This window comes from Aspergillus alliaceus (assembly GCF_009176365.1).
Source record: "Aspergillus alliaceus strain CBS 536.65 unplaced genomic scaffold BDW43scaffold_47, whole genome shotgun sequence".
In the NCBI taxonomy this organism is placed as follows: domain Eukaryota; kingdom Fungi; phylum Ascomycota; class Eurotiomycetes; order Eurotiales; family Aspergillaceae; genus Aspergillus; species Aspergillus alliaceus.
Window position 1 is genome coordinate 242,186 of NW_022474730.1, and position 26,579 is coordinate 268,764.

The 26,579-nt window shown below is 49.2% G+C and overlaps 7 protein-coding genes across 7 annotated transcripts; 3 read left to right on the forward strand and 4 right to left on the reverse strand.

Annotated features, from left to right (window-relative positions):
• Positions 1-101: 101 nt before the first annotated feature.
• BDW43DRAFT_287160 (putative MFS allantoate transporter) lies at positions 102-2,785 on the reverse strand. Its single transcript, XM_032043120.1, has 6 exons — positions 2,327-2,785; positions 2,238-2,268; positions 2,057-2,175; positions 1,833-1,998; positions 393-1,779; positions 102-288 (listed from the first exon to the last, which is right to left on the reverse strand). The coding sequence occupies exons 1-5, from the start codon at positions 2,519-2,521 to the stop codon at positions 749-751; spliced, it is 1,542 nt and encodes a 513-aa protein (XP_031896860.1). The 5' UTR covers positions 2,522-2,785; the 3' UTR covers positions 102-288; positions 393-748.
• Positions 2,786-3,266: 481 nt separating this feature from the next.
• On the reverse strand, positions 3,267-4,158 carry BDW43DRAFT_314461 (uncharacterized protein; the record flags this gene model as incomplete). Its single annotated transcript, XM_032047804.1, has 2 exons — positions 3,267-4,028; positions 4,084-4,158. 2 exons carry the CDS (start codon positions 4,156-4,158, stop codon positions 3,267-3,269), a joined length of 837 nt encoding a protein of 278 aa, XP_031896861.1.
• A 588-nt stretch (positions 4,159-4,746) lies between these two features.
• BDW43DRAFT_314462 (oxidase ustYa family protein) lies at positions 4,747-5,791 on the forward strand (the record flags this gene model as incomplete). The annotated part of the gene is made up of 5 exons (XM_032047805.1): positions 4,747-4,978; positions 5,026-5,154; positions 5,214-5,353; positions 5,440-5,548; positions 5,613-5,791. 5 exons carry the CDS (start codon positions 4,747-4,749, stop codon positions 5,789-5,791), a joined length of 789 nt encoding a protein of 262 aa, XP_031896862.1.
• A 1,156-nt stretch (positions 5,792-6,947) lies between these two features.
• BDW43DRAFT_314463 (oxidase ustYa family protein) lies at positions 6,948-8,040 on the forward strand (the record flags this gene model as incomplete). Its single annotated transcript, XM_032047806.1, has 5 exons — positions 6,948-7,206; positions 7,279-7,407; positions 7,481-7,617; positions 7,675-7,780; positions 7,862-8,040. The coding sequence occupies 5 exons, from the start codon at positions 6,948-6,950 to the stop codon at positions 8,038-8,040; spliced, it is 810 nt and encodes a 269-aa protein (XP_031896863.1).
• A 518-nt stretch (positions 8,041-8,558) lies between these two features.
• On the reverse strand, positions 8,559-15,769 carry BDW43DRAFT_314464 (uncharacterized protein; the record flags this gene model as incomplete). The annotated part of the gene is made up of 3 exons (XM_032047807.1): positions 8,559-8,720; positions 8,786-15,280; positions 15,335-15,769. The coding sequence occupies 3 exons, from the start codon at positions 15,767-15,769 to the stop codon at positions 8,559-8,561; spliced, it is 7,092 nt and encodes a 2,363-aa protein (XP_031896864.1).
• Positions 15,770-16,980: 1,211 nt separating this feature from the next.
• On the forward strand, positions 16,981-18,316 carry BDW43DRAFT_321721 (cytochrome P450; the record flags this gene model as incomplete). The annotated part of the gene is made up of 3 exons (XM_032049390.1): positions 16,981-17,008; positions 17,190-17,831; positions 17,901-18,316. 3 exons carry the CDS (start codon positions 16,981-16,983, stop codon positions 18,314-18,316), a joined length of 1,086 nt encoding a protein of 361 aa, XP_031896865.1.
• A 520-nt stretch (positions 18,317-18,836) lies between these two features.
• On the reverse strand, positions 18,837-26,526 carry BDW43DRAFT_314466 (uncharacterized protein; the record flags this gene model as incomplete). Its single annotated transcript, XM_032047808.1, has 14 exons — positions 18,837-19,373; positions 19,432-19,514; positions 19,567-19,663; positions 19,787-20,991; positions 21,064-22,537; positions 22,589-23,122; positions 23,184-23,275; positions 24,382-24,565; positions 24,680-25,111; positions 25,226-25,754; positions 25,815-25,982; positions 26,041-26,218; positions 26,298-26,373; positions 26,428-26,526. 14 exons carry the CDS (start codon positions 26,524-26,526, stop codon positions 18,837-18,839), a joined length of 5,688 nt encoding a protein of 1,895 aa, XP_031896866.1.
• Positions 26,527-26,579: the final 53 nt, after the last annotated feature.

A 26,579-nucleotide genomic window follows, 5' to 3' on the forward strand; every position in this document is an offset into this window, starting at 1 on the left:
TTAAGCCAAGAAGTCAACGGAGTCATCCTCCGTGTCCAATCCAGTAATTTATCCCTCTCTCTGAACCTCGGTTGCCCACAATAAGTCCCCAAACCTCTTCTGCTATGTACCCCTCGCCAGACCGGCCCAAGAATACGAGAACATATCCGCAAAGAGCATCGTGATTGGATCATCGGCAGCAGACTATTGATAGAACTATTCTAGGCCTTCCACAACTACAATACCAGATTCGGAATGTTCATAGATGGCCCCGAAGACAGAGGCAATGCAATAAGCACTGCTACCAATGTGCGTTGACTTCCTACAAGACCTTCTAGGGGAATCCCGAGATGCAAATGAAAGGATCCACCTCGGGGTTTGAAGAGCGTGTACTAACAGCATGAATCTATCAGCTAACTATCCGTAGAGTGTATTCAAATTGGAGTCATGTACTCAAGTTGAGACGAGGAACTCAGATATAATGGCTTTTGTAACAGCCCCGACATGGAGACGTTATGTGAGTTAGTTCAATCGGCCCAACAGCCCGGAGTCGTAGAAACAAGAAACTGGCCAGGACGATAGCGATACTCGGGGCAAGTATTATCACGAGTTGCATTACGATACTATTGAGAACTTTGATTCACGATAGTTAGGGAATTTTTACCCGGAGTAGGAATAAACAGGGAGTCAGTTTGCGCATTATAGAAGAAAACATCGCGGAATTACGAATCGCTATATGAGAGATACTCTACTGTCCGTCTACCTGCAATTAAAGCGCATATCTGAAATTCTTCGACTCCATATCCGTCATATCCTTAAAGCCATCAAGAACAGCAGCATCTTCACGCTGGCCTGCCGTTTCCTCTAGCGCCATGCTGCGATTCCTTCGCATATTTTCCCACTTCATGGCTACATAGGCGACAGCAGCCAGAACTATCATTCCCGCGTAGCAGACGAGAAGACCAGTCAAAGCCGAATAATAACGCGGAGCTTCGCGAGCAAAGAAGATGTTGGCTCCCGCGACATTCCCAGCCGCATACACCGTGAACCAGAGCCCGTTTGCGAGGGAGCGTTTCGTATGACCGGCTACGTTGGTCGAGAGAAGGTTCCAGGACACAATAACTGGAGCTCCGATGATGTATTGGAGCCATGTACAGCCTACCAAGGTCCATCGATGGTCAAAGTTCGTGAAGCGAATGCCGAGGAGGCCGCCGAAGGGAATCAGACACACGACGGCTAAGACTATACAGCGCGAGTCTCGTACATAAGTCGATATTAAACCGCAAATGGGGACTACCAAAGCTTCGATGGCCCCTGTTGGCAGTTGCAGGAGTGTTGCATAGATGCCACTAAAGCCATATCCCTTGATCAGAGATGAGGAGAAGTTAGAAACGCCGCCGTTGATGACGCCGCAAGCGATGCCAATGCCGATACAGCAGAATACTTTGACGTCGTACAAGAGTTCCAAAGCTTGACGCGGCTTGATTTCTTTGGTCTTGATACCAATCATATTCTCCGATACTCGATGGACAGCCACGATGCGCTGTCTGTGTGATAGGAACTTAGCTGTGCTCGGTGAGTCGGGCACGAGCCAGAGGAAGAAGCACCCGATCATAAAATTGAGTAGGCCGATTGTGAGGAAGATCAATTGCCAGCTTCGCAGACTGGTGTTGTGAGAGTGGCCTAGTCCGAACCCCAGGAGAGCACCGACCATTGTTGCCATCCCGTTCCCAGATAGCCAGATACTCATCCGGAGAGGCTGTTCGGATCGCTTATAGAACATCGAGGTGAAGTTCATCACTATTCTTATTAGACTGTTGCTTCTTGCTAAATACCGATCGGTGTGTACTTACTACACGGGCTAACTCCTGCCTCCGCCATACCTAAGAGAAATCTCAAGACCAATATCCCGGCATAGTTTTTGGCACCGATGTGTGCAATGACGAGGCCGGCCCAAATCAGAAGAACTGTGCCCATGTATTTCGCAAGCGGCAGACGTTGGATCATTAAGTTGGACGGCTAGATATATATCGTTAGGCTCTAATCTGAATAGTAATCCGTTATTGACTACACGTACTATAGCCCAAAAGAGATATCCGAAGTTGAAGATTGCTGCAACCCAGGAGTACCTCTGGCCCTCGAGACCGAGGTCAGGGATGAACGAATAAGCGGAGGCATAATTGAGTGACAGCTTGTCTCAATTAGTATAACATGATTAGCCTAACACTGTAGAATAATTAGAATTTTAATTTTCTCACCTAAAAATTGTATAACGTATGTCACATAGAGCTACAAACACAGCCCGTCAGTGAACTGCCCGAGCTGTATCTTTGGTGAGCGACGCTACCATGGGCATAATCCTCCAGTCCAAAAGCTTGCGCACTTCGACGCCTTCGCGCTCGAGCTCTTCTGGTGACAGTTGATCAATTTCAGCGTAGAGGTCTGCTCCAATGTCGCGGATCTCGCCCGACGTCACATCGTGTTTCTCGACGCTGGCGGAGCTCCGCACATCGTCTTTCGTATCCTTGGCAGCGTCAATCATGGGGACAAAAGCGGGTAACGTAGTCCACTTCGATCTGGGGGATTAAAGTCGTTGGAGACGTCATCTCTTTCATGGTCGGGGTCGGGTTCTTTATACCCGGATTTCCATTGGGCCCAAAGGCCGCAATACGAAGCTTCTCTATTATCAAGAGATAAAGGTCTTTCGCGTGTTATCACTTGGCACGGGCTTATCGAGAGGTTGATTCTATCCTTTCCCCGCACGGGGTGGAGAGATAGACCCACTGGCTGGACTCCAGTTGCTGGGAGATAGGAAGAGATATCTGTCTATCTCGGCAGTAGTGAACACTTTCCTCTTTAGGGCTTATCCACGTGAGCACTCACCTTCTGTTACTCGGCCACGCACTTCAGTCTCTATACTGTACTCTTCCGCAGACTAGTGAGGTACTTGTCCTTATCCCTAGCGTTCTCTTAATAACTAACCTGATCCTTAGAAGAGGCAGATGTCTAGAGAATCACACCTTCCGCAGATTTATAACCAGTTGGCAAGAAAGGTTCGCAACGTATAATAACATCATTTCTGTCTAGAAGCCTAAGTGTCCTTATTTTCTAAAACAACAAAGGTAACAAAACCATCGGCTCCTAGGAAATACTTCCATGTCCCACGTCAGAACCACATCCCCCATCGATCCGTATTTGATTTCCCGAGCTATATTCCATGTCTATTCCGATTGGTTCTAAAGACCCCAAACCTTTCAGTGTCTCGCTCCATCTACCGGGAATGCCTCCTAGAACTGAAGTTTCTTGGCTTCATCAGCGTAGTTGAGAACCAAGAGAACGATAGCGTTTTCAGAGGCGGAGCCTTCGTCGCCTCTACGCTGGAGAGCGCGCTTGATCTTATCAGTGTCCTCATCCTCATAGTTGAGAACCAGGAGGACAATGGCGTTCTCAGAAGCGGAGCCCTCCTCACCCCGGCGCTGCAGAGCACCTTTGATCTTCTCAGTGGCCTCATCCTCATAGTTCAAAACTAGGAGTACAATGGCGTTCTCGGATGCGGTGCCCTCTTCGCTTCTGCGCTGGAGAGCGCCCTTGAGCTTCGCGCTGACATCATCCTCGTAGTTCAACACCAGGAGGACAATAGCGTTCTCAGAAGCCTCATCTCTAGCCTGGATAGACCGTTTCGCCACGATTTCATCCTCGTACTTGGCGATTCCAAGGAGGATGATGTTCTCGGAGTCCTGGCCTGGCAATGCGGAACGCTTCACCTTTTCAGCGATCTCGTCTTCGTACTTGGCAATTCCGAGGATGATAATGTTCTCGGAACCCTGGCCAGGAAGAGCTGAGCGCTTTACTTTCTCAGCAATTTCATCCTCATATTTGGCAATTCCAAGGATGATGATGTTCTCGGAGTCCTGGCCTGGCAATGCGGAACGCTTCACCTTTTCGGCGATTTCATCCTCGTACTTGGCAATCCCAAGGAGAATGATATTCTCAGAGTCAGGATGAACGGTCCGGGAGACGTAGCCAGTTTGTTGGACAACAGCCTCAGCCTATGTTTTTCAGTTAGTCCTTCTCTTTAAATTTAAGGAATCGGAAGGCTCTTACGTTCTGAGTGGGAGCGGCAGAAATTACTCCTGCGGCCGCCAGGGCCAGGGAAAGAAAAGGCATGAAGTTTCTCATCTTGAAGATTGGTTTGCCTGAGAGGACTGTAGATAGTAAAGTATCTTGAAGGGAAAATGACAATGTCATAGAACACTGTAGCTTGTGGGATGAGTTGGATGCCAGAGTAGCGGGGGAATTTTGGGCTATATATACTTCGACCAGACCACGTATCGCTAGTATAGCATCAGGTTACGCTATACGCAATCATGGCATTCCATTGGAATGCCCTCTCGTCGCGTTCCCCTCACCAGGGAGTATAGACACTAGGCTCCATGGCCGTTGGAGCATCTGGATGCCCGATACAACGATGTTACATTCAAATGAGGACATATCAGCTAAAGATGGCCAAATCGAAGTGCCTCAATCTAGACTCAGTCCTTGCATTAGCGCTTTGCGCGATATTGTCTTGATATTGAATGTCGGAGCAAGATATCCTCCGTCACTGAAGAGATTATTCTATTCTGCCTTTTCCACACAACGGTGCTTTTGCCCCTCCTTTCTACCTCATCACTCTGGCTCACACTACCACTTCTCAAAACAACACGTATTTGCCAGGCGTTGCGAGTCGCTTCAATTGACAACTTAAAACTATCATTCTTTGACAAGATGGACCACAGAGACCACTCATCTGAGCGTTCATCTGAAGACACGGCCACTGCCAGCTTGTCTCTCCTTGAACAAAAGGAGGTTCCACTAGCAGATGTGTCCCAGCCTCAATCCCGCGTCAAGCCCTGGCTGATTCACGCTGTACTCTTGGGGATCTCTTTTCTAATTTTCCTGATTGCCTTTACACTGCAGCCTACTCTCTTCCAATGCACCCGCCAACTCTCCCCATACTGTGCGTCTTCCATATTTGCTTCATCCTACTCCATCTAACCACAACAGCCCCAATCATTGAAGAAGGAATCGTCAAATACGAGTCTAAGAACTTTGAAAACGACTTCCATCAACCATCCGCCTACCGCGGACCCCCAAACGAGGCAACAGAAGAGGCCTGGGAAGGACTCTGGCACGGTAAGAGCCCATACGACAGCAATAATCAATCCACTTGCAAACCTCTCTAACTCAATTAGCCCCTGCGATCCGAGTCCCGGGCGAGAACCTGGCGCTATTGAATAAAAGCACAGATCAAGCATGGTTACATGCGCCTCCACTGTCAGATAGGGAGGACTTTGCGGCCCTGGTCGATGTCTTCCACCAGTTACACTGCGTAGTATGTTTTTTTAACTAACCCCCCGCCCCGGTCTCCTCCCAACGTCCCAAATTCCCTGGACCTAGCGCTGATCTGACCATGTTTAGAACGCTCTTCGGCTGGCTGTCCACAAGGAGAACTACTATAACCATTTTGGAGAATGGCCACACGGCACTGGGCCCGAGTTTACAGACAAACTGAAGACGATGCATTTGGGTAGGACTCACTCCTCCAGCCTCCCTTACTTTTTGACATCCTCAACTAACTGAGCACGTCTCAGATCATTGTATTGAGCTTCTACGCATTAATCTGATGTGCGTCGCCGATGTGACGCCGTTGTTATTCGTGGAAGACCCCAATGCCTTCCAGGGGAAAACACCCGACTTCAATACCATGCACAAGTGTCGGAATTTCTGGGAAATCCGGGAGTGGGTCTTTGACAATATGGCTTTACCTTGATGTACCCAATGGTCTTGTAAATATTAGATAGATCTATTGTTTTCTTGGAGAGAGAAGCATGTATTCCCTAGATAGGTTAGAAAGACCCAATACAAGCCAGTGCCCACGGGCATTGCGATTATCATTCATAGCCGTTCCAAGCAAGCAACAGCTAGCGAAATTGGGGCCCTAAAATTTAGAAGCATTGTATGTAGTGTTCTAACGTTTCATTGGTCGGATAGCGCCAGGGATTAATTGGCAATGATCCCTGAGCGCATCTGGTTATAGAGAAGATTTATTAGATTAAACGGCATCCCCGACAGAGTGGATACTTCATACTCGTAGCGTGGGGTCCAGGGATCGGTATCCTACAGTAAGCTCCGGAGAAATCCACTTGTCTAGACCCTAGTGATAATGCGATCTAATTCTAAGGCCTAACGATTGGCGAAGGATCAAGATATGCCTGTCGTCCGAAATTAGCTCATTTTCTGTCGTCGGGGGTCGGAAGATGAAAACCGCCCGGCGGCTTGCCATCTCTGCCCCGAAGGATTCATCAACTCCTATATTAATGAGATTGAGGCGAAGATGTAGCATGTTTTAAACTTAGCCATGGTGTCATCGCGCACGGGTTTAGATCCCATTGGTGCCCATTGGACATTAGGCAGGTGCTTGGTATAGTTAGTATTCGTTAGGGTCTGCGCCTCAAGTGATTGTAGGGCTCGGAGAAGATTGGACGTATAGCTGCGCTTTACAACGGCTATTCGTCATGAGTGATATACCACTTCTTGTCTAGTCGGCTCTCTTATCTTTCAGGTAACTAGACCATGGGCCAATTGGAGGGTTTCAACCAGGACACGTTTTGAGACCCGACAATTGCTCAAATCCCGGAGATATAGCACGCGTAGGGCTAAGATTCAATCCATGCAATACCACCCTTTGATGCGACCAGGGACCCACGGGGAGGGGGTCTATCTCCCAGAAGAAAACCACGATTGCCGTTTCTGGAAAGGCTCTCATATCATACAGAGGGGGAGAGGCCGGCGTCCGTGTGGTGAAGAAGCCAGTCATCCGTTGGCCTTTAGTCGATTGTACTCACTCACACAGATCAATCCCCCAGCTCTCCCAACCTCATCTCTACTATAAGCCAGAAGCAAATTCATCCAGTATCCTCATAATCATGAAAGACCTCAGCCTTCGAGCACTCCAAGACGTCAAACACGCAGCCCGCACAGTCTTCACACGACAGCAATACGCCCAGGTGGAGTCCAAAAACTCCTTCACGGGGCAGCGGAGGCCACCCAACCACTCGCTACTCGCACGCACAATCCCCTGGATCCTCCACTTGATTCTGTTGTTCACCGCGTTTGGCTTCCTCACATGGAGATATCAAACCGTTGCCACAGATAAGATCTGTACCTCGCGTCTCTCGCCATACTGTCCGTGAGCCCTCATCCAGCACACAGGTTATGCTTCAGGCCCCAAAGACCACATATTAACACTTCAAACAGCTCCAGTTATCGACGCCGGAGTCATCCGGTATAAATCCCACGACGTGGCTGGTGACTTTGCCCAGGACTCAATCTACCGAGGACGGCCAACAAACAGGACCGAAGCGGCATGGGAGTCGATATTTGCCTGTAATTGCTTTTCCCTAACCCCTCGCCCCGCCCAAGTATTCACTGACTGACTCTCTGCCCCGTAAACAAATAGCGCCGGGGATCAACATCCCACACGATAAGCTCCCGCTATTGGGCAAATCTCCCGATGTAACTTGGATGCGAACCCCCAAGGACAAGGGCGACGGATACGTGGGTTTCCTCGAGGTGTTTCACCAACTGCATTGTCTCGTCAGTTCTTGTTCTTTGTCTCTAGTTGGTCTTGGTGATTCGCTGATGTGTTTTTAGAACATGGTACGGCTAAGTATTCACCAGAAGGAGTATGAAGAGGAATTCGGATACCCGCCTGACCAGTTTGACCCGGAGCATGCTGCTGTCACGGCTACTCATGTTGGTGAGTGGTTGATTGAGGACATTTGTGGATTGTAGGGTATATTTGCTGATTCACTTGGTTTTCTTTTTTTTTTTTTTTTAGATCATTGTCTTGAGACTCTGCGGTTGAACCTGATGTGCACTGGAGATGTCACGCCCTTGATGATTGAGGTGGATGATACGACGTATAATGGCCGTCGGGCGGATTTCAAGATCATGCACAAGTGTCGGAATTTCTGGGATATTAAGGCGTGGGTGGAGATGAATAAGGTGGTGGATTGAAGATCGTGTTGTAGTAATAATATATGAGGCGATAGAATGTGTATCTCTACAAGGCCACAACTTATCAAAGAAGCCACTACTCATGCAAGAAATCAAGAGATCAATGAGCACCTGACAATCTACTACATAGCATTACTTGACGAAGGTAGATGTTGTCCAATTGTAATAACCTGCTGAATATGACCACGAAATCGCGTAGCATGGCAGGTAGATGATATATACTTAATGAATAGGTCTTCCTAATAGCCCAGAGCAATCAAGTCATTAGAATCACTAAATCTATCATTTTCTGATCGTCAGGTACAGTTCTATTACGATATCCTCTACATAACCCAGCACATTGCATGGTAGATGGATCGATATATATACATATGCACATGTGGCATTTGATTTCAATATGTAGCCGATTTAGTCCTTCGCGACGAATAATAGTGTTATTTAATTACCAGCTCAATTTACCACTTCTACTAAGTATATATATGCGAGGTTATACTAGATAAGCCAGTTATCCATTACTTTTAGCCGTTCATTGAACCAACCACCGCAGAAATCTCAGTCGTGGTATCGCAAAATTGGTCGAGCAAACAGAGAGCTTCGTTTTCTGAGTAGAAGTCGTCCCAAAAGCGAATGTGGAGCTCATAATGCGAGGGAAAAATGATCACAGCCGCAACTATATTGTACTGCATCCCATCAGGTTTGTTAGCCACAATGCATTCCACGGTATCATTGATCCGAGTAGCCCTACCTCTGTTGGGTCGTGCGACTCGAGAAGTTCAAAATGGACATTTTGTCTCTCAGCCGGAGTTACCATTGCCGGTTGCACCGTAAGACATGTATTGAACAGCCGGTCATTAACGACCCTGGTGGCTTGGACGATGCTTTGCAATGAGGTGTGTTGATGGCGACTTCGCTCGGCCATTGCAAACTGATTTGACCGAAGAGTGTCGAGCAATTCGTATGCAGTTGGACGAACCGACTTGAACTGCAGGCGACAGGGAAGGATATTGAACAGAGGACCGACCATTTGAAGGATCCCGGGGACAGATGCATCTCGACAGGACTTAAGAGCACCAAAACAGACATCTGTAGACCCTGTTGAGCGAGCAAGAACTAATCCCCATATTGTCTGAAAGATGTTGGTTGCTGTTAGCCCTAGGGAGTTTGAGAGAGCCTGCAGCATGTCAGGACCGTTGATTTGCTTGATTACCGTGTGTACCCGAGGTGCGGTGGGAGTGGAGCGTAGTGTGATGTTTTCTGATTTCGGTATTAGACAAGGAGCTATGCCTCGGAGGGTCTGCTCCCAGAATAGAATGCTTTCTTCCTGTCGTAAGGTGTGGACAAAGGAAGCATATTGGGAATAGCAAGGAGCTGGCTCCAGCTGGCAGTGACGGTTGTCACATAGTGCAGCTAGTTCTTCCAGCAAGATTGTCATGGATGCTGCGTCAACAAATGCCTTGTCAAACTCGAAGAGCCACCAGACCTGCCTATCAGGGCCCTCAACCAAGGTAGAATGGTGAGGCATAGACCCGTCCCGACACTGCACGGGTCTGAATTCACGCACCTGCGCCGCTGTTTTGATACCTGGGGCTTTGACAATTTGGACAGCCCTGTGAGCCTCTTTCAACACCACCTGAATTACCTTCGTAGGGTCATCAGTTGAAGGTAAAAGAATACTACGCAGCATAGAGTGGCGACTGATGACCTGTTTTAGAGCGTAGGCCACGTCGGCAGATTTGAGAGCACTCGGGGACCGGATCTCCCAGATAGATCGCTGTTTATGCGTGCAGGCTCTCAAAGGCTGATCAGCAATGATTCCGAGATGCTGAGCTGGACACTCAAAAGCGTCCTGAATGGACTGTGAGGGCAGGCACCACAGTTGTGATTGAACGTCTTTCATCTTGCCTAGCACGCAGTGTCTGGTATCGCATCTGTTCTCACTGCTCAACTTCGTTCCTTGTGAAATGAGTGAGCCTTGCATCGGCCTGACTGATTCTAGCCTTTCAGACAGCAAGGAAATGGACTTTCGTTCGAGAAGATCCGCCATTGTAATGGCCAGACCATGTTTACGGGACAATGCTAGGACCCGCATTGCGGAAAGGGAATCGCCGCCTGTGTCAAAGAAACTTTGGTCAATTCCAATGCCGTCCACTTGGATCGCGAGTGCATCTGCGAAGATTTGGCGCAGAGTAAGTTGAATCTCGGTATACGGCTCCCGCTTGGTGCTTGATGTGTTTGAATAAGATGCAAGAAGCTCTGCACTTAGTTTGGAGGCCGTTTGTTGCAGCAACTTCCGATCGGTCTTGCCAGATGTCGTCAACGGAAGCCAGGTAAGCGGTATCACTAGTGACGGAACCATATATGGTGCAAGGACTGTGCGGAGATGGGCTTTGAGATCCTTGGCCAACAATTGGATTTCGTTGCTCATCACGCCGAAAAGTCCTGATTGTTTCTTGCCCACTGTTTTGGGTGCCAGGAACAGGACCAGCTTCAACCTGCTTGTCGCTTGAAACTCAACCAGGCTGGCTACTGTTGCCATGTTCGTGCAAAATAGTTCGGCCCTCTGCTCTATCTCCTCTAATTCAATACGCTGACCGTGCAGCTTCACCTGCGTGTCCCTACGACCCAGGTATTGCATCGTGCCGTCTGATGTGTAGCGGACCAAGTCACCGGTTTTATAAAACCTTTCCTCCATTGGTATATCAAACTCTGAAGCCCAAGTAGGACGGCGGACAAACGATGTCTGTGATAGCCGCGAGTTGTTGATATAACCTCGAGCAACCATCAGCCCGGACAGAAGTAACTCCCCCACTGCACCGATTGGCAGCAGCCGATGATAGTTATTTGGATCAACAATCCATGAGCGACCGTTCAAGCATCGTCCAATATTGCTAGGCTCATCCCGATTGGAGGGCAGCAGCTCGCGCGCCGAGCTTAATACCGAGCATTCAGCTGGGCCATAGCCAACCTTCAGAGGCACTTCATGGGCCCACTTATCAATGTCAGATGTAGATACAGCTTCTCCAACTAAGACCATCGTATCCAGGGACGGCATATCCGCTGGAGATAGCATCCGCGCCACCGGAGGGGTTAAAAAGACGCAGTTAGGCTGTAGATCTTTCATTGCTCCAAGGAGATCACATAGGCGAACAGTTTCCGACGGAATACATATACAACCCCCCGCTAACAAGGTCCACATAGTTTCGATTATGAGAAGGTCGAAAGCTACAGACGTATTATACAATACCCGGCTTTTATTGCCTAGGCCGAGGGCATTTTGGTACGCTTGCGCCGAAACGTGACACATAGCGTGCTCAATAGTTATCCCCTTCGGAGAGCCTGTCGAGCCTGAAGTGAAGGCCACGTACATTGGGGTGTGCAAATTGCTGCGCGGCGGTACCCAAGAATATTGCTTCCTACAGGTAAGCAGCAGATCTTCCGTGAGAGTGATGACGCTATCCACGCCCAACATTTTGGTTTGACCAGACTTTGCAGGGGATGAGATTATCATTGTAGTGTTTGCGGTGTGGCACATCTCGCGCAGGCGCTCACAGGGAAACTCAGGCTCGAGCATCATGAAAGCCGAGCCTGCTAGCAGCACTCCAATCATCGCAACAATCTGCAACTTTGACCTTTCCATGCAGATGGCAACGACGGTCCCCTGGAGTGCCCCATGTGCCTGGAGATATCCTGCCCAAATACGCGCGTGCTCGAATAATTGATGGTATGTAAAGGAACCGTCCCAGGCTGAGATAGCTAGTGCATTCGGCTGGGAGACAAGCCATTTCTCAATGACTTCATGTACCACGGAAGGCTTAAATATCTTTTCCTTGTTCCATTCTCGGATCTGCTCCCGATCACTTTGCGTATAATACCGGACGGTACGGAGGCTAGCACTTGGTCGGTCTAGAATCTGGCGGATGACATCCTCAAGTTGCTCCAGCATATGGTCGACCTCCTCGGTATGTAACACTGATTCATCGAATATAACCTCTATGTGCATGCCTTCTTCTTGGAGCTCTACCACAATGGTCAGTATATGGGCTTGAAACTCGCGCTGCTGGTCGTGGTTCTGCGGCAAGTCAATAAGCAGTTTTGACTGTCTACGCAGTGGCCGTGGCTGGATTACTAGAAGCGTCTGGAATTGACAAGCGAGTGTGGCTGTGGAACTTGTACGTCCGATGCGGATGAGGCCTGTCTGCTCAAAGGGAATCGTGCTGGTTACCCAGCTCTGGGTCTTTTTGAGCATGTTATCTATGGAAGAATCCATGTCAAGGGCGATCCGGATCGGAAAGGTCGCAATTGCTGGACCCATCAAGTGGTCAATCCCGGGGACAGGAGCATTACGCCCGGACACGGTCGTACCAAAAACGACATCATCAGAGCCCGTCCGACTACTGACAACGATCGCCCATGCGAGCTGAACGACAGAGGCCATCGTATACTCGCCTCTAGATGTGGTGGCCAAAGATACTTGATGTCTCTTGACAGCAGGCAAGATGGGCCTTACCCAGCCCGGTGGAGGTGCCGGGAAGATCGGCCCTTGTAATCCATTGAATGCCGTTCTCCAAAAAGCGCTGGCAGCTTTTAGGTCTAGACGACGAGTATGGTGCAGCAGGCGATTCATTGATTCCCTTTGTGTCAAGGGCTGGCCGTCGTACAATCGTTCGATGTCGTCTAGTAGGCTCCTGTAGGACCATCCATCAAAGACCGCATGATGCATCCGGATCACAAAGAGCGGGCCCCTACCACCGGGGCCCTGATTAACAAGCCCGTACCGAATCAGCGGCTCGCCAAAGCACAAAGTATAGTTGTTGACCCTATTTGATACATCATTTAGTGATGTCCCGACATTCCAATGGGGCCTGTCTCGTATCACCACTTGGTATGTTTCGTTATCGCCGATGCGCACGATCCGAGTTCGCAGGATGGGCCTTGTAGACACAATCTGTTCCCAGTTCTTCTGGAACAGGTCCAAATTTACATAAGACGGAAGCTGGAAAGCAAATGTCCCAGCGAAGTGGTATCCTAGCTCAGACGATAGGAGCATTAATCCCTCCTGCAGCGGCGTACATGGGTACATGTCCTGAATACGCTCTTGACATACGCGGCATTGCTCAGCAGCCATTCTCAAATAGACATGTCCATTTTCCACCAGGCTAAATGCAGGTATAGACAGTATTGGCTTAACACGGAGGGCTACCTTGGCGAGGCCTGTAATCGTTTGCTGGGTGAAAAAATCGGCAACCGTAAGATCCCATCCGTGCTCTCGAAGTTTGTTAACTAAGTCGATTGCCATGATTGAATTCCCACCAAGCTTGAAGAAATTGTCGCTACGGCCCACCCTATCAGGGGGAACACCGAGCTGATCTGCCATCAAGCGGTGTAATACGCGCTCCATACCTGTCATCTCATTCCAATCCCCGGAGACAGTAGGGACATAAGATCGCAAATCTTGGATGGCAATCTCTGTTGTGATATTCCGGAGAGCTCTGCGATTCACCTTGCCCGTAGGAAGAATTGGCACATGTGTTAAGGGAATGTACAGGGAAGGAACCATAAACCGCGGTAGTTTGTCGGTAAGCCATTGATGTAGTAGGGCAAAAGAGGCTCGACGGCCTGTGTCAATGGTGCTTGCGACCCCGTCTCCAGGACTTACCGGCGGCACAAGACCTCCCTCACCATTTCCAACAATGAATAGCGCAAGAAATGTTGGGCCTTGATCAGGCTTCAATATCTCCGCCACAACTACCGTCCCTCGGCTATATGCTTCAGCGCAGTGCTCAATCTCATGCAGTTCAACACGCTGCCCATGGATTTTGACTTGGGTGTCCTTCCGCCCACAATACCGGAGCGTGCCATTGTTCACGTTATACCGAACCAGGTCCCCTGTCTTATAGAAGCTTTCTTTGGAGGTGATCTGGAATTGACTCGCCCACTGTGGACTGGTGATGAAGCTTTCGTCAGCCGGACGATTGATGTAGCCTCGGCCAACAATCGGACCCCCAATGACCAGCTCTCCAATGGCGCCGAGCGGCAATAGCTGGTGGTGATCATCCGGGTTGACAACCCAGCATGTGCCGCAGTAGGAACGGCCGATATCCAAAGGGTCTTCCACATCAGGATTGGGTTGCACAGTGGCCACAATGCTACATTCCGTGGGCCCATACGCGTTCATGAGCTGTTTTCCGTGGCACCATGTGGCCATGTCCGAAGGCTGCATTGGCTCTCCACCGAGTACTACTGTCTGGACAAGAGGCAGCTCATCAGGGTGCAACATTCGAGCCACGGTAGGGGTCAGCTCCATCCAGTTCACCTGCAACTCCCGTATAGCGGCCGGCAGACTCTGCAGTCTTTGTTCCTCCGACGGAATGCACACGCACCCACCAGCAATCAAAGTCGACAGTATCTCCTGGATACTGATGTCAAAGCCATAAGAGGCGAACTGTAGTACACGGGACGTAGCCTGCAAATTCTGGATGATACTATTCGCACGCGCACTGGCGCAGAAGGATCTATGTTCAATTACCACGCCTTTTGGCTTTCCAGTCGAGCCGGAAGTGAATGCCACGTAGGCAGCGTTCTCTGGTATGGCAAGTAGACCAATGTCTCCAGGAGTAAGAGAGCGCTCTGCTGCGTTTGGGAGTATCATGACTGTTTTGTGTAGCTGCTGGCTTAATGGAAGCTTCTCACAGGATGTCAGGATTATTTGCGGCTTGACCTCTTCACATATCAATTGCAGGCGTGCCAGCGGATACGACGGGTCCAGGAGTGTGAACGCCGCACCAGCCCTCAGTACCGCCAGAATAGCTACAGCGGCCCATAATGACTTTTCAAAGCAGATGGGTACAACAGAACCTGGGCCTATGTGTAGGGCTACAAGTTTCTGTGCCACTGTTTCTGATAAGCGCTCCAAGTCACAGTAGGTAATTGAGCCGTCCCACGCGCAGACAGCTGGAGCGAGCGGCTGCCTTAGGCATTGCTCTAACACTAATGTATGGATACAAAATGCGCCTTTGGTCTGTAGACCCGGTGCATTCCATTTGCGAATCATGTCGATGGATTGGGGCCCAAGGAGAGACATTTGTCTGTACCGTGTCCCTTGATCCGCAATGACAGCCATAAATATCTCCATGAAAGAGTCCAAAACTGCTACTGAAAATGGAGTGGACAAATGTAGCATTGAGCAAGTTAAGGAATTTGTACTTGTATTGTGTTCACACATGATGGACAGCGCACAATCCTAGAGGACTAGTCAACATCTTGATCGAATAAAGTGACGGACGGGGCCACCTACCGAGCTGGGTCTCTCCTTACTCCCGCGTGCTGCGATTTCGTTTCCAGAGAGTCCATCATGAGTTCGAACCCAGAGGCAAGTATTGAAGAGGAATTCGGTATCACTTGATTTACACCAGGGATGCACAGACAGCTGTTGCGCTTGTTTTATCAAGAGCTCATCGTTGTCTGGTAAAACAGACCATTGCTCGACTTGTGAGACTAAGCGTGTAGGCACACCACGGGACTCCTCAATGCTTCCAAAAACCGAGGTTTGCTTCCCGGTGTACTTCTCAAGGAGAATGGCCCATGATACCTTGATTGAATGTACTAACAGGGGCCGCCGATCCGAGGTCTTCCAGCAATCTTGGAGGGTGCTTGAGGCAATGCTTTCGAGCTCTTGTCGGTCTTTTCCTCCCTGGACCGGAAGGAGGCATTCTATATCGTAGGCCGACATTGTTCAGCTTTCAAATCTTGTAGACTCGTTTCGAGGCAAGTTTTGACATGTGCCGAATAGTGTCTGTATCTGTAGTTTCACCTACGATCTGGGAAGAATAACAAACATTCCGATCATTCTCATGATGAATCCCTTCTCTCCACGTAAGCGCATGCATGGGTCCGCGGCATCTGTTGTTCCAAGCCATGATCCCGCAATAAAGGTAGCGATTCCCGCGGGAACGCAATGTAATCCGTTCGTAGACTGATTAACCTATTAGAAGTGCTATTAAGATTATTACTGTTGCATCTCGTCGCCAACCATAAGAGGCTTTAAGGCAAATACCTGGTCTAGATTCAAAAATAGAGGCGGTGTATCTCGGTGGACAGCAAGGGACAAGAAGTAAAATCGCATCCCCTTGCCTTCATCATCATGTAGCATACAAGAACCGGAAGATTACGATCAGCCTAGTGAATCGCTGGCAATGTAAGGGCGACTGCGTGTCTTACACATACCTCGTGTAGGCTGCAGTCATTTCGAACGTCGACGGAGCAACTACACCTCTGCCGATGTTCAGGTGGGTTAAGACGGCCGATTCCTGAACGTACAAATACGTAGAACCGGCTAAGATTTATGAGCCTAGAAACATATCCTCCACTCATCAATGATGGTTCCGCTGGATCTAGGATTCCCTAGCATGGACGCTTTCACCACCCAGCACCCCTGGGTGCTGTCCGTGGGGATTATGTTCCCTTTTCTCCTTTTAGCAGCTGTCATGATAGACTACCTTGACTTGTGTAGAAAAAGACGGGCACTCCAGGGTATTCCAATCGTGGGGGAGGGCAGCTACTGGCGGCGCCGATTCAATCGAACTCCGATAGCCCAAGACTTCAACCGACTTTTGCAGCATGCGTTTGACACAGTAAGCCCGGAAGTTAAAGACCCCGCTGGAGCTCCCAGCTAATGGTAGAAAGTACACCAAGGAGCAACTTCCGTGGGCTATGCCATTCTTTCGAGATTATATGGTCGTACTGCCGCCCAAAGCGTTGAAGGATTACAGGGGAAAGACTCCAGAAAATTTCAGTTTCCTGGACTCCGTAAACCACGTACCAACTCTTACTCTACAGCCTAAGTTGATTTAGTAGCCCACTGCTAACTATGTAGCCTGTTTGCAGGCATTCGGTTTGGATTCATCTTGTCCAATGACAAGAGATCATGTCGAGGCGGTGCAAATGTCTGTGTCAAGGAACCAGAGCCTTGGTAAGCCTCATGTGGGAACACTTTGGTAGAAACTGAGATTGACCCTCACCAGGCTTGATGCACAATACAATCATCGACGCAATCGACCATGCTCTTGGAGCTGCATTCCAGCAGGAGAAAGACCAGGGTTCGGCGCAGTTCCCCTTAATTTCCATCTTCCCGTGCTAAGTTACGGAAGCAGAGTGGCATCACTTTGTTGCATACGAGTTCATTTGGCCAATGATGATTGGGGTTGCAACAGCGTACATCATAGGGCCGGAGTTTGGACGGAATCCCGGGTACGTCCAGCACTGTGTTGACTTTTGCTGTCAGGCGAGCGAGTTTCGCGACCTTCGTGGCATGTTTCCAGAGACTCTTCGGCCACTTATCTGGCGATTCTCACGGTGCGGTCGGGATTTGCAGTCCACAATTGCGAGCAGCAAGTGCCAACTGATGCCCGAAATCCGCCGGCGGATTGCTAGTGCGCGAGCCGGGAAGCTCGCTCAAAGCCGTCACACTTTAGTCGATGCAACAATTGGGATCAAGATGAAGAAAGGAGAGATTGGGCGAGACACTGCACTAGCGGACGAAGAAAAGAAGGTCAGTGGACTCGCCGGGGACTGCTTACTGAGCGCCCTTGAGATCGCATTCCCGATCGCCGCATATGTTGTTGGGATGATGAACTATGCCGTTGCCGAACCTATATATGCAGACGTGCTGCGGAAGGAGATTCGTTCCGCCCTGCACTCCACAGGCGGGGAATGGCCCATAGACATTCTGGATCGGATGCCGCGGTTGGAGAGCTTTGCTCGCGAAACCGTCCGGTGCGATACAACTTCCGTGTGTAAGTGTATCCTTGAATGCATACCCTCCGTGTAGTTCATTTTCTCATGGATTGTGGTCCTCAATTTAGTTACGGCCACGCGCCGTCTTCAGAAGCCAGTCCGGCTCGACTCCATCGGCCGGACGTTAGATCGAGGCAATTTCGTCGCCGTGCCTGCGCAGTGGCTCCACCAAAGCCCAGACATCTATCCTGAGCCAGACAGCTTTGACGGGTGCCGCTTCTATGACCCTGACACCAACAGCTGCCATCCCCGTGCGGCAACGGGTGACTCAAACTTCTTGCCCTTCGGCTATGGGGCCGAGATGTGTCCTGGGCGAGGATTAGGTATGCGACAGGCACAGCTAGCCTTTGCCAAGATTCTTATCTCTTTTGATGTGGATTCTTATCCTGTACGAGGTGTCAAGACGTTCAATAGAGTAGTGGGTGCCGCGGTTACTCTTGATCGGGAGTTGAAGTTACAGTGGAGGAGACGCAATTCCAGTTGATTCACCACCGATCTAGGAAGCCTGATATAGCTTTATACTTTCTCTGTATTCATGAGTTATAACATCTCGTATTATGAGGACGGGAAATTTCGGTACCTATGGAATTAAAGCATAATCACCCACACATGCGGGACTTTGCTAATGAACGAGCAGGAAAATCCTAGTGTCTTGGAGGAGCCAGACGTATAAGATTATAATTATAGAAGTTAGTACTATGTAGAACTGAAACCCAAGAGTCTCTCCTTAAAAAGCACCTTCTGAGACGTTGTTCATTCTGTGAAAATCCTCTTGTGAGGGAATATGCTACATGAGCAGAAACACTGGGGTCAGGCAGAAGCCCGTGACATACCCAGGTCCAAGACACACCTTGTAGAAAATTATATGTCATAGGATCACTCTCACAGCATCTTTTTCGTTCCAAGAGCCATACATCGTGGCCAAGCATTACTCCACATGCCATATAGTGGATTTAGATTTACAACTTCTCTAGATGAGGGGATGCCAAGGGACGTGAAGGAGATCAAATCAGTATACCCCTGATACTCTTCGCACAGGCAGGCTCAGGCTGATCTACCTGCTCAGTGCTACCGCACTCATACATAACTACTGAGGAACTCATACCCCTTAAGAGCCGCCTTCCACCCCTTTGACTCGGGGTTGCTGCTAAGATCACAAATCTGCGGGCTTCATCAATCAGCACCAAACCAGCAGAGATCCTGGCGTTTAGGAGGGCATCGTATGTGCCCTGGGATTGTTGCCACGGGATCAAATCGTCATTAGTCCCGTGAATCAAGAACGTAGGCGTATTATAATTGCCGCGCAAAATCTGAGCTCGGGGGCTGACTCGAACAATCTCATCTAGAGAAGGCTGTGGAAGAGCTTTCCAGTCCTGTATGCTCAGGACTGCGCTTTCCTTCTTGCTGGGGAGACCACCGATGATGATGGGCAGTGTCTGGGCCTTCCAGTTGATATGGAGAACGATACGGCACCGGGGATCGGTGCGGATGCGAGGGTCAGATAATGGCTCCCAGGCGCCAACCACGCCGTAGTTTGTGATCTGTTTGATCAATGGTTAAAGTCGGAGCATCTTGTTGATTTGGAGCCACGCAACTTACAGGCTCATCCTGGATCGCTTCTAGCAGATCATACTCATCTCCCTTGTCTTCTGCGCCGATGGGCTGAATGGGATTTTTCCACCCTGGATTGAGAAGTTAGCAAAACCAATTTCCCTCCTAAGAGCTTCAACCTACAATCATCTTCATAGTTAGTCGGGCAGTAAAAAGCCAGGATTGCCTCCGGTGGTCTCAATCCTCTTTGCGGAGCAGTCCAGGCCAATGACATTGCCAACTATAGGTGTATAGTGGGCCCTTGCCAGTTCAGCTCTTCGGATAAAGCTGTGAGATGTGGTAATAAGGGCTCTGTGAACCTAGAGTTAAACCCATTGGTGACTTGAAGTCTCTTTCTACGAACTGAGCCTCCTCCAAAGGAAGGGTTTTCCGCGAGGAATGCCTCCAAGGCATCGGTTTCCTTTGCAGAGCCAACGACAACATGGCTTTTTGGTCCATTGTAGCAGGCAATTTCGAGGTTACCTTGTACTAAGCCGAGGAGTTTGAAAACGGTTTGCCGATCTGCCTGCAAGAAGAGCATAGATCCTGGTTCAGGGCCCCAATGCTTCGCCATAATGGAAGCCCTTCCGCAAACGAGTTTTAGGGCATCGGCAAGTGACAGTACGCCTGAGACACAAAGGGCTGTAAGTTGACCAAAACTGTGACCAACGACTGCATTCACCTTGAGCCCGCTGTCAATCCAAGCCTTTGCAGACGCGTATTGTATGGCAAACAACGCAGAATGCAGAGTCGTCAGATTCCCGACTGGGGTCTGTTGGAAGATTGCAGGGTATAAGCCCTCAAAGCCTGATGAAACCAAAATTTCATTACAAGCATCGAGGTGGTGTCGGAACAACTTCGCGGATTGGTAAACATTTTCGGATAACCCGATCGATTCGCTTTCCTGGCCTCCGAAAACAAGAACTATCGGTTTTGGACTCGGTGTAGCGTTTATTGCTGAGAGAGCTGTCAGCTTCTCCTTGAGCTCGGAGGTACTAGATACCGTAGTTGAAAATAAATGCGAGAGTGAGTGGTTTGCTCTGTCAGCTATATTGAAGGCCACGTCGGATACCTGAACCCCTGGCTTAAGCTTTCCCAGCCAAGTAGAAAGCTTCTTTGAATACGCAAGGACACTGCTTGAAGATCCCGCAGATATAAACACGGGGTATCTTGTTCCAACTGGGCCCTGATTGATGCTGTCTCTCGGGATAATCTTGGAAGATAGACCTTGGCGCACTAGAACAGCCGCATTACTTCCAGCGGCGCCATAGCTGTTGACACAAGCCAGAAAGAACGGAGCATCCCAAGGCAGCAAGCTTCGAGGGATTTCCATTCGAGCATGGGTAAATGATGCAATCTTCGGATTGATCTGCTTGTGACTGGCTTGTTGAGGTATCTGCCCATGCTCCATCATGAGCAGGACTTTGACGAGCCCAGCAATACCAGCCGTAGCTTCGGTATGCCCAATGTTGCTCTTGATAGAGCCGAAGTGGAGTGTGCTGTCTCTTGAAGCGCCACCAAATGCTTCACAAATACTGCTGCATTCAACAGGATCGCCCACGCCAGTACCTGTTTCCAGGAATAGGTAAATGGCCAGTCAAAGGTGTAAGCTGAAAATTGGGGATTTAAAGAAGTACATACCGGTTCCATGGGCCTCAACATACGTCACAAAGTGCGGGTTAACACCTGCCTGGTTCATCACGTTTTGATAGAGCTTGACTTGTGAGCCTGAATATGGCACCGTGATGTGACTGAAGTTTTGGTTCTGATTTGCTGCTGACCCCACAATCACACCAAAGACGTGATCCTTCTCCCTGAAAGCAGCTGCCAGGGGCTTAAGAACAATCGCGCTAACTCCTTCTCCCCGGCAGTAGCCATCAGCTCCAGCATCAAAAGGCTTGCACTGTCCGGTGGGACTAAGGAACCCGGAGGCTTTGAGATTTCGGTAATCAAATGGGCTAGTAATCACATTTGTGCCTCCTGCGACGGCCTGAGAGCATTCGCCGGACCAAATTGCTCTGCACGCAGTATTGATCGCAACTAGGGAGGACGAACAGGCCGTATCAATCGTCAAGGAGGGTCCAGTCCATCCAAAGAAATGACTTACACATCCACTTATAAAGCAGCGCGAAGTTCCAACTGTGGCATATACCGTGGTTGGTTGGCAGGACATGTTGTCGTAGTAGTTGTTCATGACAGCGCCGATGTAGCACCCATAATCGTCCACCTCTGGCTTGACTCCGGCACGGAAGTATCCTGCTGACTCCAGTGCCTCGTAGACTACCTCAAGTAAGATTCTTTGCTGAGGATCCCAAGCGACTGCCTCTCGCTGCGACTTTTTGAAGAATTTATGATCGAAGGCATCAGGATCGCGGAGGAAGTTACCCCACCACTTTGTATTGGCATACTCGCCAGTTATAGGCAGTTGAAATCGTTCCACGGGTGCTGGTTCGGCCATGGATGTGCCGGACAGCAGCAGCTCCCAGAGTTCGTCCAAAGAATCCGCTCCAGGAAATCTGCCAGCCATACCGACAATTGCAATGGAGTTAGGAGGGTATTCAGACGGCACAGCTTCCTCCCCATCTGCAATTCCGTTTGTTGGTTTATTTATCCCGTTTATCCTTGTACCATTGGCGAAGCCATTGAATTCTGATCCACTCAACTTATTCAGATACAAGACCTGCAGATCTGCATTGCTGACGAGGGAAAACGGAATGTGATTGCCGAATCCCGCAAAAGCGACTGTCTTACGGCCTTTTCCCAACGGAGCAATTGCTGCCTGCACCGTTTTGAACCATGCAGCCGGCTTCAGCAAGGTGTTCTCAAGGGCCAACAGTGGCAAGGATCCGCTGGTGATAATGTCGCCGTCCACAGTGGAACGCAGAGGAGCTTGCAACCTGTCAACGGTGGGCAATTGCAGCTCTCGATGGTTCACGGCAAATTTCGTGATCTTTTCCACAGCAGAGGAATGGACCTCGGAATGAAAAGCTCCTTCCACGCTAACAGGGGTCACATAGGAGCCGTGTGCTCGCAGCTGTTCAGTCAGGCTGGGTATATCAGAAACTCTGGCTGTGACAGTAATAGTCTTGGCATCTATGGTGCACGAGGTATATGCCTGCTCATGGAGTCAGTTTTCATTGCTCAGCAGACGATGTAGTGAGGCTACCTCTGGATAGGTGTGAATAAGATTAAGTATCTCTTGTTCACTAACTTCATCTCCCTTCCAGCGAATGGCGATACACCCCATTAGTGTTCCTTGGATGCCAAATTGGTTTTTGTCGACGTAGGCACCGATAATGACAGCTAAACGAAAGACAGCAGCCGTTGTAGTGGCGATTTCAGCTTCAGTTTCTGAAGTTGCTACCGCGATCGCGCTGAGAAATCCAACACAGAAGCCCAAGATTCCACCAGCTTCAACCCCTCTGAGGAAGATGCGGTGAGGGTGGGATACATTCAGCCGATTCAAGTACCGGAAATACTGAGCGATCTCGAGAAGAACGGTGACCGGAAGACGGAATGCGTTGAAGTTGTGATTTGGCAAAGGGCCGCCTCCTACGACCCATCGCTGAATCTCAGTGAGCAGCCTGGCCCCTGGGATATCATCTAGGCTAGGGTCGAAGTTGACAAGGGCTTTCCACAATTCGGTTGCATGTTTTGCAGCATGGACGACGCTGGACAGTTGAGGGTTTTGAGCGAGCTCCTGCCTCAATTAGCCGATGGCATCTTCGGAAGAGGGCTCTGTCTGAGGTCCAAAGACTAACAACGAAGGTGTAGCTGTGGCTAGTGCCATTTTCAAGAGTTGAGAGCTTTACAATTGCAAGTGGCTGAACTGGCTTGCAAGTCGTCGGTAGGACTAGACATTCGATTCAGGAGAGAAAGTGAGTTTCAGTCAAGCTTTGAAAGCAGTTCTCTGTTCTAAGTGATCTATCTGATAATGGCTGGTGAAGTGACTATCTACTTATAGCTTGTATCAACAGTTTTACAACGATCAGAGGCCGATTCCTTCCGAGAAGGAATCCAAACTATCCTACATGCCTAAAATTAGCGCCTCTCTCGGAGAACTATTCGGTTTCACCTTGGACTTGCTCATTTCCCCCACCCACCCCCCCGAGGGGGAAGGGAGGGATAATCCAGATCAATTGGCTGCCAACTGTCCTGACGGCCACCTTACTCCGAGCTACACGCCTCTTCTCGTTGGGCTTGCAACAAGATAACACACCCTCGGTGGGACGCCCGATTAGCTCGGGCAGCGTCCCGACTTAGTTGATAACGAGCTCGGCCAGAGACCGAGTGAGCTGTGTTCTATCCTTACTAGTATCTGTCTCTTCTTGGATAAGCGCTAGGCATAGATGTCTACACAGCTAAGGCGTTTTTGCACGTGCTACCAAAACCAGCAGGTGCTAATAGACGTGATTGGAGCTGCAGGAAATAATAAAAGTATATGCCTATCTCTCCCTTCTCTGCGACCTTATGCCGTTACTTTGAAATAACACGACTATAGTCTTTCCCATCGCTTACTGGTTAGGCTCGAACGGCTCGAAACTCTTAGCACTTTGGAGAGGGCTTGTTTTGCAGAAAGTGCGTTAGTGTCTGGGAGGACTATCGCAGAGTTGTAATTTACTAAGTTGTGAGAGCTGTCTGTGCTATCACAGGTGTGTTATATAGTTACAGGCCTAGGCCTAATACACCAGTAGTGAGGTCAGGGTGACAGGACATAATGGTATCAAGAACAGCAACTCCAACAGTTAGAAACCAATCTTCCTTTTCTTATTGTCACCTTCCAGGCTTCCATCATCTCCGCGGGGAGTCTAACTGGCACCTATAATCAAGCAAGGCGAGCCTGTCTTGTTGGCAGGCCCTATCAGCAGCCGTTCCCCAACAAACCTGAGCTGAATACGCTCTCGAACTTTGTTTTATCCAGGAACGACACGCACGCTTGAATCTTATCATTATACTCACCAGTCGCAGGTTTACACACGGTCATTATATTGCATAACAGTTCCAGGTTTTGCCGTATTTCACGGGTCGACGAGAACACATTATAGCCTATGTCCCGCGGGCTTTGCAAAATATCGAGCTGGACTTCGGCGGCTAATGCCAGCGGCCGCATTATGAAAAATGACATTTCTTTATAGGCAGGGATCTTTGGGTAGAGCCAATGTTAGTGTATGTTATCTTCTGTTTTAGATCGCCTGGGAGTATGCCCGTTGCGTTCAAACTAGTGGGTGAAGGGAAAAGCAAATTGGGGGACACATACTTGTTGAGCATCACTAACATTGGCTTCTCGAAGCAGGTCGCACATAGCGTTTGCAACAGCGACACATGAAGTTCGGTACTCTTTGGTAACAGGACCTAGAAACGCGGCTTTCCGAGATCCAATAATGGCGGTTTTGAACCAATCTATGCGAGCGCCCAGAACAATAATACAGGTGAGTACTCGAAGTTCATTATCTGGCCCATTGAGAAACTCTGGTGTTGAGAGAGAGTTACACATGATTGTTATATCTCTCCCAATCTTCTCATGGACAAGACAGAAATTATAGTCAGATGCGCTGTCTGATATGTATTTCTTGGTCATCTCGCGATGGCGGTCCCCGTCTACGACAAGCTTCATAGAGAGAATGAAGAGCGAAAAGACGGAGAATCCCTTCGCCATACATTTCGTGATCTCTTCGGAAAGATAGACAATCTAATCTGGATCAGAATCCATTGTTGAGTTAGGGACTGGTATTGCGGTGCGGATCTAGATCCGATTTGTTAATTACAAAAGAGAGGATAAAGTTGTAACCAAGGACAGGCTTACCCTATTGTATTTGACTGGTATACAGCATGGAAAGCTTGCAGTCGCATTGCAATGCATCGCGAATGCAATACAGAATGTTCGTCGTATCTTCTGAAGACATCCAGAGCTATGTGATTTTGGCAGCATGATCTGAGAGCTATCGCTCTCGCGTTCGGCTGAGGTCTGATCGAGCATGTCATATCCTAGCAGGCTTATTAATTGCATAGTACGTGCTATGGTTAGAAGCCCTTTCGGTCTGCTGATGTGGGTAAACTCAAACCTCGCAACAAGAAGCAGAGCTTGAACTGTCTCAATGTTCAGGAAAGAAGAGTTATCGGTCAGGTTCTCGGCTTTTTCCAGATGGAAGCGGGCCGCTACGTAGGACTCCATTGCTAGGGCTGACTCCCCACATGCACTTGACCCAGACAGGGCAGCTGCATATTTCAGGGCCATGCATTGGTGTGCCTCCATCGGAATAATGGAGTGCGAGAATTCTTGCTGGTCAATAAGCATCATGTGTTTCTGCACTACGTCAAAATATGACTGGCATCTGAATGATGGAATATTAGACTGGCGATTGTTTATGCTTTTAGCGTAGTGAAGCACCTACTGTTGCTCAAGTCCGAATAATGGAGTGGTTTGCTCAAACGGTGGGTTGAAGACAGAACCTGGAGGCTTGTCTTTCAGGCTGCTCATATTCATATATAGGTTTGAATGCGTTCCATCTGTGCCGGAGCTATTCACGGCATCGACCATGGTTGGTGGTTGATGGTAGCTGCTAAAGTACCTATAAGTCTACTAAATAGATCCTCAGGTTTGTTCACGGAAGAACATACCTAGGATCAAACTCTGGAAACATGACGTCCGAGTAGCCAATTTCATCACCTTGTGACAGTTGATTGTACCCAAGCTGCGGATTGTGAGACATATATCGGGGGGTTAACGGTGAATTCGGTTCCATGGACTCCATTGTGATCTGAAGTCCATATTCCGGGAGACTCGTTTCCACTTGTACTACATTTGTAAGCGCGGAGAAAGCCAATAGCTACCAGTGACAGATTCTTTGGCGACACAGCATCTGGAGGAAACTTACGTAGGCGAGAGTGAAGTAAATTCAAAGCCGACTTGATTTCGTCGTTGTTTGTATTCTCCGATGGATAAACGCATGTCTGACCCGATTTATGACAGCGATGGCACTGCGGCTTTTCTCTATCACAGCGTACCTTGCGCTCACGGCATAAATTGCAGGTCGTTCGCTTCAGCTGAGATGAAGTCACATGGGTTTGAGATTGAATCTTGTCGGCCCGACCCAGCGATGCCATTGTGATCGTCGCACTCAACTTGGAGGTCATCAAAAAGTTTTGCTCGAGTATAG